We start from the raw sequence: 13,233 nt of genomic DNA, 5'->3' as shown, positions 1-13,233 counted from the left end.
TCATTTTTTGCATCTGTGAACATGGAGATGAGTTTCAGTTTTGCCTCATCTGTCCATAGGAAGCTTTGTGGCTTGTCAGTATGCCGTCTGGCAAATTCCAGTCAAGCTTTTTTTATGATTTATTTTCAACAGCGGTCTCCTCCTTGGTCATGTCCCATGAAGTCCACTTTGGCTCAAGCAACGACGGATGGTGCGATCTGACTGATGTACCAGTGTTCACCTTTAATTTCTTTGGAGGTTATTCTGGGCGCATTTTATTACCATTTGTATTATCCGTTATTATAATTTGTCATCAATTTTCCTCCTGCGGCCATGTCCAGGAAGCTCGGCTACAGTCCTGTGGAACCACATGCAACTGTAGTCATAGATACTTCAAGCTGCTTGGAGATGGTCTTATTGCCTTTACCTTTAACGTGCTTGTCTATAATTTTTAGGAATGTCCCAACCCTATCTTTGAGATCGGAAAACAGTCCGATGTCAGCAAAAAACGAGTATCGGATCGGATGGAACAAGACCTAAAATCTCACATTTTACCACTTTTATACAAGCAGTCCAATCTATCCTCTCTCCATCACTTCTATCCAGCAGCGCCCGGATGGCATGTGGGTCCCACATGATCACAACAGCTTGCTAAGGTGCTAACATACTGGCAAGGAGTAAGAGTGAATGTTGCTTGCGTAAAGTCCTTTATTGACACTCCAGTTGAAGCTCACTGTAAAACTAAACACACAAAGGAATTACACCTATTGAATGTTCAAATAAGTCACAGACTTGGTTCATTTTTGTTCACAAAAATCACTTGCTCAAAGCTCACACAATTAATGAAAAACACCTTTGACGAGCTAACGAAAATTAGCATTGAACTCGCAGCACTTATTGTCTCAAAATAACGAATATTGGAACACGAACCCTGTATAAACACATACAAACAGGCAGTATAGCAATACTTTGGTATATATTTGTCAAATTCTGTGAAAAACGAGCAACAATATTCGATCATGACTTCTACTTTCTTTGTTGCACACACTCTCATTGTGTGCACCACACCAGCCCTCAGAGGTGAAGATGTGTCCAGCAGGAAGAGTGATCCCAACAATAAGCGCCTCAAGCCTCACAACATGATTCCTACGAACCATGATAGTCAAACAAAACCCCAATTGCATCAAGAAGTTTAAGTGTAGTGTCGCACCTGTGGAGAAACAGTTTTTTTTAATGTTTCCCATCATCGAACAAATTTAAATATTAGTCAAAGATGTTTTATTATTTTTTTATGTTTTTTATTATTAAGGAAGAAAACAAATCCAAACCTACATGGCCCTCTGTGGAAAAAGTGATAGCCCCCCTAAACCTAATAACTGGTTGGGCCACCCTTAGCAGCAACAACTGCAATCAAGCGTTTGTGATCATTTGCAATGAGACAGCACTGTGGTGGAATTTTGGCCCACTCATCTTTGCAGAATTGTTGTAATTCAGCCACATTGGAAGGTTTTCGTTATGAACCGCCTTTTTAAGGTCAGGCCATGGCATCTCAACAGAATTCGGGTCAAGACTTTGATTAGGTCACTCCAAAGTCTTAATTTAATTTTTCAGCCATTCAGAGGTGGACTTTCTGGTGTCTTTTGGATCATTGTCCTGCTGCAGAACCCAAGTTTGTTTAAGCTTGAGGTCACAAATAGATTGCCAGATATTGCCCTTCAGGATTTTCTGGTAGACCGCAAAATTCATGGTTCCATTTATCTGAGCAAGTCTTCCAGGTCCTGAATAAGCAAAACCGCCCCAGACCATCACACTACCACCAGTACCACTGTTAGTATGACATTCTTTTTCTGAAATGTGGTGTTACAGTTACACTTGATGTAATGGGATGAGTTTTCGCTGGGCTCTTGGGGTAATTTTGGTCAGCCGGCCACTCCTGGGAAGGTTCACCACTGTTCGTGGATAATTGCTTTCACTGTGGGTCGCTGGAGTCCCAAAGCTATAGAAATGGCTTTGCAACATTTTCCACACTGATAGATCTCAATTACTTAATTTGTTCCTGAATTTCTTTGTATCTCGGCCACGATGTCTAGCTTTTGATGATTTTTGGTTTACTTCACTTTGTCACGCAGGTCCTATTTAAGTCATTTCTTGATTGAGAACAGGTGTGGCAGTATGAGGCTTGGTGTGGCTAGAGACGTTGACCTCAGTTATGATAAACCACCGTTATTTTAACTTTTGACGGGGGGGAATAACTTTTTCATACAAGGCCATGTAGGTTTGGATTTTTGCCCCTCTCAATAAAAACTACATTTGGGGTTTACTTGTGTTGTCTTTGATTTATATTTAAATTTGTTGATGGGAAAAAGTGTAACAAACATGCAAAAAAAAAAAAAAAATCAGGAAGGCGGCGCAAACACACCACTGCGTACTTACAGTAAAAAATTACTTAATTTAACAAATTGTTACTTTGCATGTTAAAAGTACAATTTACCTATATCAGATTGGACCGATATCGAATCGGAGGTGAAAAAGTTGCATCGGGACATCCCTAATATGATGACATCTCTAATCTCCTGAGACAACCCTATGCTTCGCTTCCTCTGGCCCATATGGTACGCACCATGTCACCAAACAGCACAGTGATTATTTGTCACCCTTTAAATAGGCTGACTGACTGATTACAAGTTTGGAGACACCTGTGATGCTAATTAGAGAACACGTTATTTGAATGGCACTATTGTCAAATTATTTTTAATCTTTTCCAGGGGTACCATTACACTGGGGAACACAATTTTTGTTGACTGAGGTCTAACAGTTGTTTTCAACTAATTTTTGGGTGTGGAATCCAAAACTGATGACAGTTTTACTCTATTATGTCAAGTTTTTTAACTATAGGATCCCCATTTTCTAAAAAAAAAAAAAAACTGAAAAATGTATGCATCTATGTAAATAGAACACTAAGATGGAATAGTTACAAGCTTTGAAAACTAAAACAACAGCATAAAACAAACTAGAACTTACAACGATATGCCCTTGGTTACATGGTTAAGAGAAAAGCCAATGTAATCAGCTGTCAATTTTGCTCATATGGAGGGTAAACTTGACGTGCTGGAAACAAACCGACTGCAATTTTGGAATCAGCATGCCAATTTTTGTTTTAATCAGCATAAAAATCTAACAACAGAAATTTTGTTTCAAATTGTTCCCGAGTCTTATTTTTGTCCAGGACTGTTCCATGAGTTTGTTTTTTAATTATGTTGAATGACAATTAAAAAGCAAAAGCACCAGTGTTCAAATCCCGGTCCCGCCTGTGTGGAGTTTGCATGTTCTCGCCGTGCCTTCGTGGGTTTTCTCCGGGCACTCCGGTTTCCTCCCACATGCCAAAAACATGCATGGTAGGTTATTTGAAGACACAAAATTGCCTGTAGGTGTGAATTAGGCTTTACACGATCAGGATGTTCGGGGCCGATCAGTGAGTTTAAAAAAACAATAACCGATCCGATCACAAGATGGAGCAATGTGTCTATTTAAATGACCTGTTCATTTACTGCATATATTTGTGTAATTAATTGCTCAAAACATTATATTTACAATAAATAATGTATCTTTGTTCATCTATTTATGCCAATGAGGCATAGTGACAGACAGAACAAATGAATGGTCTTCTATTAGATGGCAGGAAGTACATACAGTAATTAATGTATGTATTAATGTATGACAAAGCCGATCAGCATAAAATGCTAATTATCGGCCGATACCAATCAGGCCGATAAAAATCGGTGTAAAGTCTAGTGTGAATGTGAGTGCAAATGGTTGTTTGTTTATATGTGGCCTGTGATTGGGTGGAGACCAGTTCATGGTGTACCCCGCCTCTCGCACGAAGATAGCTGGGATACTCCAGCACGCCCGCGACCCTAGTGAGGATAAGCGGTACAGAAAATGGATGGATGGACAATTCAAAAGCAATGTCTGATTTTCATTGGTTAATTTTCATTACATTTGTATTTATTATTATTACTTTTGTCAGATTTAAGTTATTTCTGTGACCACTATGGGTTTTTCTTTCATTAACAGCGGGGTATCAACAATTGTTTTCGTGTGTGCATGTGAGGATTCCTTAAGCCCCACAAGAATAACCATTATTATTTGAACAACTATCTGGCTTATTTTTCACCAATGTGGAAAAAATGAAAAGTTACACCGTACGGCATTATCAAAATGTTTTTAAAATTGTAATATTTTGACTACACACGATGATTATGGCAAGATAAATAGGTCAGGGAATATAGGTTGAAGTTAAAGTTAACATTACCAAGAAGGATGAAAAAAGTTACATACAATTCTCTGTGATGGCAACCTCACACATTTCCTTTAATCGTGGGATCAGCAGCTGATCGGCAACAACAAGCACGTCGCAGACGAACGCCACATTCATTGACTCTGGAGTGAAAAGTAGGACAAAAGCATACCTGAGTTTTGTAGGCATTTATAGCCCAGTTAAAAAAAAAAAAAAATACAATTAAAAAGAAAACAAGCGTTATAAATCAGTCTATCAAACGTAATGTGCTACCTTTAATGGTGGGGGAATCATCTGTGTAAATATACTCGAGAATAACCTGCAGAATGTCTGAGGAGGTGGGCATCTGAAGTGCAGTACAGGATGTAGCCTGATGGGGGGGGGGACGACAACAAAGAATCAGCCCTTGAATAAGTGATTTGTGATATACAGGTAGGTCTCAATAACTTATAATGCGATTTTTTGGGATGGGTTAACGCTTTAATTTTGACAGCCCTACTCAGAATATATTCAAATTTATTGAGATGACACCTAAATAAATTGTGCAAGAGAAGGTATAGATGTGATTTATTATCTGGAAAATGCCATCGGGACACCCTGAAGCCTCAAACAGTTCCACTAGGAAATTGGAGAATGATAAATTATATCTATGGCCATCTGCAGGCTTCTGTTGCACAATTTAGTATGTCTTCTCAATAAATTTGAATAAAACTATTCTAATTTATTGAGATGTACCGGTAGTCACCATTTTAGCACCACTGACAAGGTGGTTAGAGAGAGAGAAGAAAAAATAAAACAAACAAACCTCAATCCAAGGATTGCCAAGCATACTGTGGAAGTATTCTGCAGAAATTGACAAATATAAAACATTATTCAAAGGGGAAATGTTGTGGAAAATACAAATACAGTATCTGGTGCCTACCCACCCTTTGAATGAGAAATTAGACAAATCTTAGCTTTCTAATTTAGAAACTGTCTGAGAAATTCAGGATGAACTTCTTTTTGTAAATTTACATAATCACCGAACGTTTCCTCATGGAAGTCTATCATGTAAAAGCCAAAAGGTAAGTAGTACTGCAGTGTTATCACAGGTCAGAAGCATTATCAGCATGAGTGAGTGAAAATGTCAACTATATTTCTTTCATGTCGGTTTGTGAACATGCAGCTGCTTGCCCAGCCGGAGCGCCCTCGCACCGCCCCAGTTCCCATGGTAATGCACGACCATTTGCTTCGTGGAACAGGGGGTGGGTAAAGAGCATGAGACAGAACAGTCACCCCAAAGCCAAGCAATTTCAATTATTAATGTAGATACTTAGTTTCTAATGTAATTTTGTATTAATTACGGGTTTATAATAAGTAATTTAATGTAATTTTAATTGTTGTTTCTTCAACATCATACCTTGCCTCGCACACAGGACACTTTTATGGCAAGGAAACTCTTTCCCATCTTCCGATTTCAGAGTAACATCACATAGGTAGGAACTGTAAAACAATCAAAAATGATTTTTTTTTCCTCTTACACTTAGCACTTTAAAAACTGTAAATCAACAACAGTTTTAAAACACCTACCATTTATTTTGGTTGAATTTAAGTTTGTTGCCAGTTTTCTTGTGTATAACATTGATTTTTCCACCCTCATATTTGACACCATCCAGTCTATTGAGGAAAAATAAAGTATCTTGATTTTTTTTTTTAAATAAATAAACACAGTCATGTAGGGTTCAGGACATAATAGAACTCACCGTGCAGACAGGCCTGCAAGGCCGAGCTTCTTTGCTACTCCCTGTAAAGTTTTCACTGGGTTGTCCGCACCTTCATTGGCACCTTTGTCATCTTTGCCTTTCCCCTTCTTGCCAAATTTGGAGCCCTTGCTTGTGGTCTTGTTACAATCTCCTTTGGCTGCAAGGGGAAGGGACCGGTACACCTCCAGTGCTGAGCGAGCTCTAAGGCCCAAGTCCTGCAGGCTACTGATAAGCCTCTCCTCATTTGAATCCTGACAAGACCAAAAGAGCTTACAGGGCAGAACTACAGTAGACGAGACTAAGACATGGTCTGGAAAATGACTACCGGCAAACTAGAGGGAACATGGTCCAAAAATAATGATGGTGTGAATTAGTTTTCATACCTGACTTTGTTTGATCAGGGATGTATGGTGTCTAGGTTGGGCACCGTGCACCAGTAGCTCACAGTTATCTGTGTAGATGAAGTGCAGGGCATGCTCTAGCATGTCCGGTGGAATCTTCTCCAAAATGAACAAGTCGCAGCCCACAGCATCTTCATGCTTCCTCACTTCTTTATCAAGCTCCTCATCAATCCCACAATGCTCAGCCATAAATTGTTTCCGGAAGAACTCAGACCTCACAGACAGGATATATTTGTGAGCTGCAAAGGTGCGATCGCCAGCCCGAAGTGTTACATCATGGATACTGTCCATTTCATCTGCTTCCTCCAAAAGTCTCTGGAAGTGTGTCGCAAAGGAGGATGGAGAAATGCTGGGAACCTCATATAAACTGAAACAAAAGAAAACACTATTGAAAATCTTAGTTACATAGTAGTTTTTTAGCATAAAGTGGTGGGAAGTGTCAATGATCTAACACCGAACCCAATAGTCTGAAACCTTAAGTGGTATTTGTGGGATTCAATGAATAAAGTTGGTCTCTCAGCCCCTTTTTTTAAATTAAAACCTTTTTTTCCCCTGATCATTACTGTTAAGCTTGATGCCTTTAAGATAATAGTAGTCCAACTATTTAGTCACAAAAACATCCAATAATTTAATCAATAAGGAATATAAACAGCATTTTAAGTAGATGGTCAGCAGGCAAAAAACATTTTGAAAATTTTTTTTATGTCAACTATCAGGCTTGCACATGAGCGGTGCGCACGCACACTGAAAATATTAATTGTCCACCTGATTCAATTGTATCAGTGCGCTTTTGCGTACCACCAAGTATTTTCTGGGATTTTGAGTGAACATACTAAATGTAATCAATTCATTAACTGATTTGTCCCTCTCAGATTAGTTGGGCTCAGTTCAAAAATTCCTCACAAACAGCACCACTCGTGGAGGGCTGAACGCGCGCAGGGACCGACGACAAGGCGGCAGGCTCCATGGGGCGTGGGAATCCTTCTTGCTGTACAGTAGCTACAACGGTCCTTCAAAATATGTCTTTACATGATACCAGACTGTGGTTCAAAAAAAGATTGTGGATTGCTGACCTACAGAACTGCACCAAATCAGCTGATTGCACGGTCCCATACTGCAGAGTCAGGGTCAGTGCCAGCTTGAATGGTACCCTGTGCGAGAACCCTCAATGGCGCCCCCCCTATTATTGTTGTCCTCATCATCACTAATGGTAGTGCGGTTTGGCACAACCACGGGTCTCCCCTTTTGGCAAAAATAACATGAAAATGTCCTCACGGATTATAAAACACACATCTATAATTACATGTATATACAGTAGAGAATGCAAGGTATGAAATAATATACAATGTGTCTTCATCAATGACTATTGCTAAGGTATGTACACCAGCTGAAATAAGTATTTTCCCTCACTAAATATACTTCCAAAGGTGCTATTGACCTGAAAATTGTATCAGATGTTGGGAACAACCCAAGTAATCCATACATACAAAGAAAGTAGAACAAATAAACTCAGAAATTAAGTTGTGTAAAAATGTGAAATGACACAGGGAAAAAGTATTGAGTATATTCATGAAGAAAGGGATGTGCAAAAAGGAATGGAAAGCCAACACCTAAAATCTATCAATAATCAAGCAGAAATCCAGCCCCTTCTCAGTGCAAATGAATATCAACTGGTTCAGTCCTAATTGATGGCCTACAAAAAGGTCTCATTGCCAAGGTGTGAGTCAAGACACATGTGATGATGGGTAAGAGCAGAGAGCTGTCTCAAGACCATTGCAAACTAATTGTTGCAAAACATACAGATGGAATTGGTTACAGGCCCATATCTAAGCTTCTGAACATTCTATTGAGCACGGTTGGGGCCATAAAGCGTAAGTGGAAAGTCAATCATACCACCATATATTTGCCTTAATATGTGCTCCTCACAAGATTTCTGACAGGAGTGCAAAGAATAATCAGAAGAGTTGTCCAAGAGCCAATGACCACCTGTGGAGAGCTTCAAAAAGATATGGAATTAGCAGGTACTGTTGTCACAAGGAAAACTGAGTAATGCACTCTGCCACCATGGCCTGTATGCACACTCACCACGCAAGAGCCCATTGCTGAAAAAAAAGCATGTCAAAGCTCGTTGAAAGTTTGTTGAACAACATTTGGACAAGCCAGTTACATACTGGGAGAATATAGTCTGGTCAGATGAGAGCAAAATTGAACTGTTTTGATACCATAATGCACACCACATTTGAAGGAGAAATGCCATTGCTCATCACACTAAAAACAACTTACCAACAGTGAAGTTCGAAGGTTGGAACATGCTGGTGTGGGGCTGCTTTTCAGAAAATGGTACTGGTAAGCTTCACATTTTTGAAGGATGAATGGGCAAATGTAAAGACATTCTTGACAAAAATGTGCAGCCATTTACCAGGATGATGAAAATGAAACAAGGGTGGACATTTCAGCAGGATAAAGATCCAAAACATACCCCAAAGGAAACTCAATCGGTTACAAAGAAAAGAAATTAAGCTGCGAGAATGCCCCAGCCAATCACCTGACTTGAATCCAATCAAAAGTCTATGGAAAGAACTGAAACTCAAGGTCCTTAAAAGAAACCCACGGAACCTTCAAGATTTGAAGACTGCTTATGCGGAGGAATGGGCCAAAAATCACACCAGAGCAATGCATGTGACTAGATTCTCCATACAGGACACGTCTTGAAACGGTCATTGCAAACAGGCTTTTAGTACAACGTATTCAAACACTTTTTCCCTTAGTCATTTCACAAGTTCATTTCTGATCTTATTTGTTCCATTTTCTTTGTATGTATGGATTACTTGGGTTGTTCCCAACATTTGGTGACATTTTCATGTCAATAGCACCTTTGGAAATATATTTAATGAGAAAAATGGTGACATCTTAAATGCGTATTTCAGCTGCTGTATGTACAGACTATTTACCAGCTATGAACTGGCTCAGACTAAGACTAATACAGTAAAACACAGGTGTCAAACTCAAGGCCAGGGAGCCATATGCGGCACACCACATCTTTTTGTGTGGGCAGCGAAAGCAAATCCTTTGTGTCAACTCAAATTCCCAGATTTTTGCTAAAATCTGTATTAGTCTGACACCCGTGCAGTAAATGTAAAGAACATGTAATCACTCACCTAGCACACACTCACACCACTCACTGTATATATTTTTCTCACTAGGCACACCTGGGCACACATACATATCCAGGGGTTCCTGGGAGACTGGTATGGGTTCGTACCGGGTTTCAGTACGTCACTGTCTTTTAATGCACCACATACACCCATCTCTGGCTGATGGTGGGTCTTGGGTGGGGTGGGGGGAGTTTGACTGTTAGGCAGCAGTGCCTGGCAGCCCTGCCACCATGCCACCACTCCACCACCCCCCACCCCACCGCAACATTTTGGCTGGGTGTGGGGCCACTCACTTATTGGGACAAATAACTCGTGAACATTTTTCTCACTAGGCACATCTGGGCACACATATCCAGGGGTTCCTGGGAGACTGGTATGGGGTCGTGGGGAGATTCTGACTGTGATTTTTGTTGTTGTTGTTTTTTTGTCTTGAGTTTGTTGTCACTTTTCTGTCGGGCCAATTATACATACTCGTGCACTCACAGTAGTAGTCTCGCCACCCTACACTATTTGCATATCTGCTATTGACCATTACTGGCCACTCATGCCAGAGTAGCATCTGCCCCACTTGCACACTGACTGAGGAGTATCTGCAACATTTGCACAATCAACATTGTCCAAGACTATCGCGCTACTAGTCACTTTAAACTGCATACACGCCTTGAAGTCTCGGCGCCCTTTGCAAAATGGTCATTACACCGGACTATTGCTATATTAGTCATTCAAATTGCTCTAAGTGCTAGAGGACTCTGCATCTTTTTGCACAATTGTCAAAAAAAATAATAATAATAATTGTACCGACATTATGAGATAACTAGCAACCCTTTATTGCTCAGCGACTGTTTTTCTCAATGTCTTCATGTCTCAAAAGTGTTGTTATCGTACAAGAGCGGCTCCAACTACCGGAAACAAATTCCTTGTGTGTTTTTTGGACATACTTGCCAAAAGAAGATGATTCTGATTCTGATATGCGAATTGCTTGGGTATCCCCTCACTCATACTCACCCCCTATGGACTTTTATAATTTACAGTCACTCCCACCACACTTCAGTTGTACAGCCGGGTTCACTTCCTTGCCCTGCATGCTTCTTCTCCTGTCCTTGTCCTATCTTGTCCTGTCCTTCTCTAATAGGATGTAGCACTACTGCCCCATACAAAATTGATATCAAATGTTTTATTGTTCTAGATATGTAATGATTTACTTTTCTCATCGTTTACAATTAGTGTTTTGTCTTTGTCTCTCACTCCCCTCTGGAAACTTTGTTCTATTCGACTCTGATTCTCAATAAATATCAATTATAATACTAAGAAACCACAGCCGCAGCTTAAAAACTCCCTTGTGACACAGTAAAACTGTTCTGGCATAAAATGGAAACATATCCTCCATTCTGCTTGAAAAGACTAGTTTTATTCCTTTAATGGTATAGAATATAAGTAAAATAAGTCATATATAAAATAAGTAACAAATAGGACGTATGTCTACAAACGGACATCAGTTCGTCCACTAAGGTCGGTAGGTCATGAAAAAAAATGTGCACTAAGCAACAATCTCTGGCGCTCATTTGAGAACCAGACCAAAATTGTTATGTGCACCCCCTCCTTCTGGGCCCACCACAGCGGAAGGTTCTGCATGGTGGGAATTTGCAGTGTTTGCAAATAATCACGGAGCTCTTCGTGTGTGGTGGAACAATTCCCCACGGTCTTTCCACTTTGATAGTACTGGCCGAAAAGGTGTTCAAAACTCCTACTGTTGAATGGCTTTTTTCCCCTCTTCCCTTACTTACCAAATCTGTGCATTCAGAAATAGAATACCATTTAAATCAATTAAGGCAACTGACTCGTTTCACTTAGCGCACTCATCCGTTGCAGCAAGTGGCTCTGACAACTTTTGAAACCAAAAACATGCAATTGGTAACTAGTTGACATCACACTCTAAACGTCATTGTGGCGGCGTAAAGTCGACTAGTCTACAACTTCTAGTAGCCACCACTACCTTCTACCAACTTGGGTCCAGGAATGATCCCCTGGGCTTCTATATATTACAATGATCCTGTACCTTGTTTTGGGATCAACCTGGAGCAATCCAAAATTTCGACCGTTGGGATCCATGGTGATGCTGACAGCTCTGTGAATGTAGGGGAGCTTTTCCAGACGAATTCGCTCAAACACTGTGCCAAAATCTGATTGTCCACAAACCTCCACTCTGATGTCTGATGTAAGAAAAAATACATTGTAAATTTTAAATTATGCATAACACCTATTTTTAATAATTGACAAGTTAATACGTGCGTAGTAAAACTGTATCAAGTAATCAAACAATAAGTAGCTTGATATAAAACTAATTTAACAAGTTTGTGCTTGATACAAGTCATCACTATTTCACTCAACTTACCTTTTTTCTCACCATACTTTTTATATTCTCCGGCCCACATGCCACTGAAACCCTCCCCCTCCTGAGTCACAAACATCATGCCATTTTTGCTGAGAGCAATGTCCGACATGAAAACCTGGCGCCCATACGCCCACCGGCACTGTCTCACTGAGCTACCTGAGGAGCGCCAGCAGAACACCTGACAGGGATGGAAAAATACAAAAGTTACTCATATCTTAGTCATTATTTCCATCTATAAGCCTCCATCGAGACAAGACTGGTTGGGATTGTATAACTGTCCACTATGCACCAAAGGGTTAGATAACAGTTGAAAAAGAAAAGCCGTGGTAACACATATATGTCCAAAAACAGATTTTGGCCAGACGTGTCACATCAAGAGCAATGAACAGGAGCAACTGCTGTTTTTTTCTGTGGCCCATATGCTAAGTAGGCAGCAAACATACACAACACAGAGCACCGGTACACTTTTCCTGATCAATTGGTGTCAAGTGAAGATGCAAGATAAATGGGTATCCACGGTTGTATGTTTAATAGGTGAAAAATTAAGTTTTCATTTATATATATATATATTTTTTTTTTTTCTCCAATACAGAATATTAGCACTCAAAATCAAATCCTAATCTGGTTTTTGACTTTAAATTTTACATAGAACTGAGAATACAGGTCACATGGTTGTAAAGAGAATCATAAATGGTGTAACAAGGAATGGTGCCATGGTCATTTTAGTTGAATGTTAGCCAATTCTTACTACCACAAATGCAAAAAGAAAGTAATTTCTTCTTCTGGGTTTGCGCTGCCCGTTCATTACCTCGCCAATGTCTAATTGAAACAGGATGTGGCGAAACGTCAAAACTCAAAAGTCCTTCCTGATAAAAGTTAAAGTGAATGCACTCATTCTGTTGTGTGTGAATGGTGTTAGTGGTTAAGTTTTCCCACCCGCATCGCAAAATGCTTCAAGCCGCAGTCCAGCCACCGCTGGCTATAACTAGTCAGGCTCACTACTATTCCCAGCTGTGGGGAGCGGCGCATCGGTGAAGACAAGACCCAATGCCACTTGGAGCCGAATTGAAGGATGCGTACTTATTACCACAACGTACGTTTGAAGTGTCGATGGTCAATATGTGTTGCAATTCACATGAGTTCTTGCAGCGAGCTCGCTGCCATCTTCATCAATGCACAAACCGCTTATCAACTTTGGTTTTCATGCAGAGTAGCAGCGCTGGCTCGAAGCAGGGCATAACTAGCTAGTCATTTGGGGGGTCCAAGG

General features: G+C 40.2%; 1 protein-coding gene across 3 annotated transcripts in view; it reads right to left on the bottom strand.

The window, feature by feature from the left end:
• ibtk (inhibitor of Bruton agammaglobulinemia tyrosine kinase) overlaps nucleotides 1-13,233 on the bottom strand; it is a 42,085-nt gene that overhangs the window by 15,508 nt on the left and 13,344 nt on the right. For all 3 annotated transcript variants that reach the window (XR_009768387.1, XM_061673833.1, XM_061673835.1), the window contains exons 10-18: nucleotides 11,967-12,144; nucleotides 11,631-11,784; nucleotides 6,402-6,786; nucleotides 6,019-6,269; nucleotides 5,846-5,932; nucleotides 5,676-5,758; nucleotides 5,082-5,119; nucleotides 4,550-4,646; nucleotides 4,318-4,419 (exon numbers count right to left, since the gene is read on the bottom strand). Coding sequence is in view for 2 of the 3 variants with exons in the window: in XM_061673833.1 (XP_061529817.1) it covers nucleotides 4,318-4,419; nucleotides 4,550-4,646; nucleotides 5,082-5,119; nucleotides 5,676-5,758; nucleotides 5,846-5,932; nucleotides 6,019-6,269; nucleotides 6,402-6,786; nucleotides 11,631-11,784; nucleotides 11,967-12,144 (1,375 nt within the window). In the remaining variant the exon portion in view is untranslated. The remainder of the gene's footprint in view (nucleotides 1-4,317; nucleotides 4,420-4,549; nucleotides 4,647-5,081; nucleotides 5,120-5,675; nucleotides 5,759-5,845; nucleotides 5,933-6,018; nucleotides 6,270-6,401; nucleotides 6,787-11,630; nucleotides 11,785-11,966; nucleotides 12,145-13,233) is intronic.

This window comes from Phycodurus eques, chromosome 4, assembly GCF_024500275.1.
Source record: "Phycodurus eques isolate BA_2022a chromosome 4, UOR_Pequ_1.1, whole genome shotgun sequence".
In the NCBI taxonomy this organism is placed as follows: Eukaryota; Metazoa; Chordata; class Actinopteri; order Syngnathiformes; family Syngnathidae; genus Phycodurus; species Phycodurus eques.
Note: the sequence above shows the minus strand (reverse complement) of the source record. Positions and strands in the feature narration are given on the sequence as shown.